Raw genomic sequence first — 5,217 nt, forward strand, 5'->3', positions numbered from 1 at the left:
CCCTCCTAGCAGCTAAGGCAGGCCGCTGCCTCCCGCACACTGACCGCTGGCTGTGTGGCCGCAGGACTGCCCGCCGGGCTCCCAGGACTTCCGAGAGCTCCAGTGTGCCGAATTTGACAACGTTCCCTTCCGAGGGAAGTACTACACCTGGAAGACGTACCGGGGAGGTGAGTGCTGGGGCCGGGCTGAGCATCCCTTGGCTCGGGCAGGGCTGCAGCAGCGTCCTGCAGGGCTTTCCTCTCCCCTCTTCTCTGCAGGAGCAGGTCTCATGGTCCAAGTGGTCTGGCGGGCAGGTAGTCACCAGCTCTGCTAGCCCGGGTCCCACAGGCTGCCTGGGCTGTGCTGCCTTCCCCTCCTATAGCTGCAGATCAATGTGATCGATCCCTCCAGGCAGCTGTCCCTGGCACTGCCCCACGCCCGTGTCCCCCATCCTGGGTCACTTACCCCTGTGCAACTGCCCAGCAACATCACTGCTCTGCCAGGAACACTTCCAGCAGCATCGGAGCTGGGCAGCTTCTTCCCCTTGCTGAGGGGGCGAAGAAGGACAAGATGGACAAGAGAAGGGGGATGTTAGTGTCTGGGCAGCCCTGCCCACACAGGCAGGTGAAGCTCCCAGCTCCTGCACAGGGAGTGAACTGGTGGATCCCCCGAACAGCAGCACTGCCTCCATCCCGAGGTCAGTCCTCCTGTGTCCTGCCCCAGTGTCTCAGAGGCGAGGGGGCGGGAGGGGGCTCTGTGACAGAAATCTCTTCATAATGAGAAAGAACAGCGCGTCTCCTTCATGTAGTTAATGAACTTGACTGGGGAAATCCTGCGCAGCTGGATAAATAAACCCACCTCCCCGTGGGCCCCAGCAGCTGGAGCAGATGTGCTGGGGCTGCAGGGGATGGATCAGTAAAAATGTAATAAAATTGCAGAGTAGTAAGTCCCGCCAAGACCCTGATGGGTGTCAAGGGGGGAGACAGCCCCCCAGGCTGGACCTGCCCTCGCTCGGACCTTTCTGTTCCCCAGGCACGGCCCGGTGGTGTGAGTCCAGGGGATGGTTGGCCAGTTGAACATCGGCCCGTGAATTGTGATCTGGCTCTGACACGGACTTTTGCTTTGGCTTTCAAAAAAAGCCCCTTCCTCTCTCTCTGCTTAAGCTTCCTCTTCCATAAAATAAGGTGCTGAAACCTGTCCCCTCCCTGGAGGCTGCAAGCGTTGGCACGATCATGGCCTGAAGGGATCTGGGAGCTCCCTGTCTTGGCTCTCCAGCTTGGCTGTGGGTCACGGTCGTGAGGAGCTGTGTTGTTCAGCAGTTATATTTTGGTTATTCAGTGTCAAAAGCGGTCAGTGGTCCAGGTAGGGAAACTGAGGCACGTTCACACAGGCAGAGAGGTGCTGGAGGCTGCAGCTCCTCAGGCTGTTCTGGGGCCCAAGCCCCTGGCCAGGAGAGCACTCGTCTCCCAGCTCTCGAGAAGAGGAGTGTGCTGACACCCGCCTGTCTGGGAGCTGCCAGCCGCGATGAGCAGCATCGGCTCTTCATGGCCTGGGCTGTCCTCACCGGACCCTCGGATCGGTTGGGACTATGGAGGTGGTAAAGGTGTCATCACTGCTCCCCTCCACCTATGAACATATTTGCCCAAGTCTGGGTGCTCTGTCAGGGCTGGGGAGACCTGACTGGCTGCTCAGTACATAAAGGGACGGAGAGACCTTTCTCCGGGGCCGGAAAGCAGAGCTGAGGAAGAAACGGTGTGTGATGAGGGTAGGGAGACGCTGGAACAGGTTGCCCGGAGAAGCTGTGGATACCTCATCCCTGGAAGGGTTCAAGGTCAGGTCGGAGCGGGCTGTGAGCAGCCTGGTCTAGTGAAAGGTCCCTGCCCATGGCAGAAGGGTTGGACTAGGGGACCTTTGAAGGCCCCCTCCCACCCAAACCCCTCTGTGATTCAGCAGCACCAGTACTTGCATCTTCCCTTGCCTGTGTGATTTTGTGGTGTGTGACCTCATCTGCCTGTGTGACCTTTGGCTGCCAGAGGTACATCTCGGGCAGAGGCAGGGAGTGTCCCTTGAACTCCACCATCTCCACGTCATAGATCAGACCCCCGGGGAACAGCCCCCTCTTGACCTCCCCTTGCCATGGGTGTTTTGCTCTCAGGACCCGTGTTGTCCCCCTGAAGCCCCTGTGCTAGCAGCCATCCCTACCCCTGCATCGGGGAGGCCATGAAGGTGGACCATCATCTCCCTCACTCCCTCCTGGACTCTCTCAGTGGTGCCCAGAGAGCTCTGGGGTGGCGGGTGTCAGTCCTTCCCTCCCCACTGCCACAAGCAGCCCCCCAGCATCCTTGTTGGCAGCCTCATCCCTGGGCATTCTGCCTCTGCCCATCTGCTCTTCCAGTTGGGTTTGGGCATGTGTCCCTGCTTGGGGACCCAGTTGCCACCCTGACCCTCTGCTGAGCCCTTTGCCGAAAGGTGTGGTGGTGCAGGGGTGCTCGTGCTGCTTGCCGGTCAGCTGCTGGCCCCGTGAAGCAGCCCCCCAGCATCCTTGTTGGCAGCCTCATCCCTGGGCATTCTGCCTCTGCCCATCTGCTCTTCCAGTTGGGTTTGGGCATGTGTCCCTGCTTGGGGACCCAGTTGCCACCCTGACCCTCTGCTGAGCCCTTTGCCGAAAGGTGTGGTGGTGCAGGGGTGCTCGTGCTGCTTGCCGGTCAGCTGCTGGCCCCGTGTTGGTTTGGGGACGTGCCCTGGGCACAGAGGACCCCCACCCTGAAGACAAGGAGAACCCCACGAGCTCAGATGGGGAGGACACGGATCCTGCAGGGCATGGGGTAGGAGCCACCCGCGGAAAGCCTGACGCCAGCCACCGGGTCACCAGCGAGGGGAGGTCGGATTTTGCACGGGGCCAGTCCAGCGTGTTTTCCGGGCAGTGATTTATCACAGTCCTGGAGCCCAGCCCCGGGGATCGCCAGACGCAGCCCCAGCGAGAAGCGCTGAGCTCAGCCTTTCGGCGCTCAACAGTCAGCAGATAGCTCGTGGAATGCGGCTTTAATTGTTTGTTTATTTTGCTTTATTCGCTTAGTTATTCATCCTGCTCTTGGCGGCTGCAGGAGCCCAGGGAGAGCGGAGCAGCTCACGGGGCTGGGGGAGGGCTGGGGAGGAGCAGGTCCTGCCGCAGACAGGAGATGGCTCGTCATAAATTATAACGCGCTTTCATTCCTCTGCGGGACAGGGCAGGCAGGAGGAGCAGAACATCCGCTGAGGCACCGAGCAGCCAGCTGAAAATAGTCTGTTCTACTTTAATGACCATATTAAAGATGAAAAGGCAGACCCGTGGCTGAGCCGGCTGTCGCTGACCGTGGACTGCAGCCCAAGGCGAAGGGCGGCAGCACTCAGCGGGCCGATGCGTGACCGGGGTGTTCCCCTCGCTGGGGATTCGGGGACCTGCCCGGTGTTTAAGGCAGACCCTGTGCTCTTCGGGGCTGCATGGTCTGGTCTGCTGCTTGTTTCCCAGTAACGGGGCAGTGGGCAGGCTGAGGGCATCCCACTCGTTCTGTGGAAGTGGGCGCTTCTCCTGTGGTGGTGGACCCGCCTGGCATAGGTGACAACCTACGGCCTCTGCTGCTCCTCTGGAGCCGAATGCCCGATGGGGCTTGTGCTGGGAGAGGAAGGGCTGGATCCTTGTTGCTGATGAAAATATGGTCCTTAATGCCTATCTCCAGGAATGTCAAGGCATGTTGTGCTGTTTCAAAGCATCTTTCTGGGGTCCGAAACTCCTGGAGCTCCCTTGCCAGGTGGGAGAGAGCCCAGGGTGCTGGGGGGTGGCTCTCCAGAAGGAGGGTTGATCAATCGCCTCTTTAGGGGCTTGCCCCGGCATCCTGCTCGACAGCGTTCCTCCAAGCTGCTGAATTCCCCTCTCGTGTCTGCTCCTGTTCCTCCCTCTCCCGGCTTTGTTCTTTCTTTCCCCCCAAGCTGCTTTCAGGTGCTCTGTTCCTTAGACAGTGCTTTGGCGAAGGCTTTGGGAAGCAGGTATTTTAGTGGTAGCTTGAACATCCTTCCCCTTCAGCCGCATGCTGCTGTTGTCGTCTTTGCTGTGAAGGACTCGTATCCACCAGCCTGGAACAGAAAGAAATGATTGCTGTGGCCTAGTAACTGGTCCAGGAGCTGGAAAACTTGGTTGTTCTGGTCTAGTAGCTGAAAAACCTTGGACAAGTCACTTAGAAGCTGCTGCCTCAGTTTCCCTGTCTGTAAAATGGGCACAAGGGTGTTGACAGCCCTTGTGAAGTGCGAGGAGACCCAGGAGTGACCAATACCAGACAAGAACAAGTCCGTTTGTTTCCCTCCCCGTCACACAGAGCCCGTGTTTCCCCGGCTGTGCAGAAGGGTCAGTGTCTCACCGTGTGTTTGTGTCCAGGTCAAGGGTCTTGACTGGGTGCTGATCAATAACGAGGGTGCCCGGCACCCTCCGTGGGTCCCTCTGCTCAGCAGGGACATCCTCCTGGGCACCTGAGCTGAGCCACGGGCCAGGCACAGGACAGAGGCGTGGAGAGGCTGAGGATAAGGCAGCCGTTGTCCAGGTCTGGCTCTCCACATCTTTGCTCTCCTTTGTGGCATTGTTTGACGCTCTGCTGCTTTCACAGGGGGGGTGAAAGCCTGTTCCCTCAACTGCCTGGCCGAGGGTTTCAACTTCTACACGGAACGAGCCGCAGCCGTGGTGGACGGGACACCGTGCCGGCAGGACTCCAACGACATCTGCGTCAACGGCGAGTGCAAGGTGCTGCTGGGGTCTGAGACAGGCTCAGGATGGGGAGGGAAGGGCAGAGCCCCCGGCACCCTCCGTCTGCCCACAGGGACACGGGCACGCACTATGGGAGCGGGAGCACATCCAGCTGCGGGTCGTGCCCAGCCACTCTCCATGGCCACGTGGTGCCACGTTGGCCTGTGTTAGTGATGGGTCTCTGCATTTCCACCCGTGTAGCCCCAGGCACTTGATATTTCCCTTGACAGGGGATCTGGAGGGCTATTAAAGTTTAATTATAAAGAAAGCACTGTGGGAGTGGCAAACGTCCCGCAGCCGGCAGCCAGACAGGCTCCCTCTCTGTCTCGTCTCCCTTCCTGTGTCTCTGGGATTGTTTTGTCACTGCGGGGCTGAATATACTGTGGATTGCACCATAACCGTGCTGGTGACCCGCTGCTGGGCCACGGCGGGCCATGGGGCAGAGCCACAGGGCTCGCCAAGGCGCG

At 59.6% G+C, this 5,217-nt stretch overlaps 1 protein-coding gene across 1 annotated transcript in view; it reads left to right on the forward strand.

Moving 5' to 3' along the window:
* LOC104499884 (A disintegrin and metalloproteinase with thrombospondin motifs 10-like) overlaps positions 1-5,217 on the forward strand; it is a gene marked incomplete at both ends in the record, with an annotated part of 12,508 nt that overhangs the window by 1,078 nt on the left and 6,213 nt on the right. The window contains 2 exons of the mRNA XM_010143450.1: positions 65-167; positions 4,614-4,747. Coding sequence (XP_010141752.1) covers positions 65-167; positions 4,614-4,747 — 237 coding nt within the window. The remainder of the gene's footprint in view (positions 1-64; positions 168-4,613; positions 4,748-5,217) is intronic.

Source organism: Buceros rhinoceros, unplaced genomic scaffold (genome assembly GCF_000710305.1).
Source record: "Buceros rhinoceros silvestris isolate BGI_N320 unplaced genomic scaffold, ASM71030v1 scaffold34949, whole genome shotgun sequence".
NCBI classification, from domain to species: domain Eukaryota; kingdom Metazoa; phylum Chordata; class Aves; order Bucerotiformes; family Bucerotidae; genus Buceros; species Buceros rhinoceros.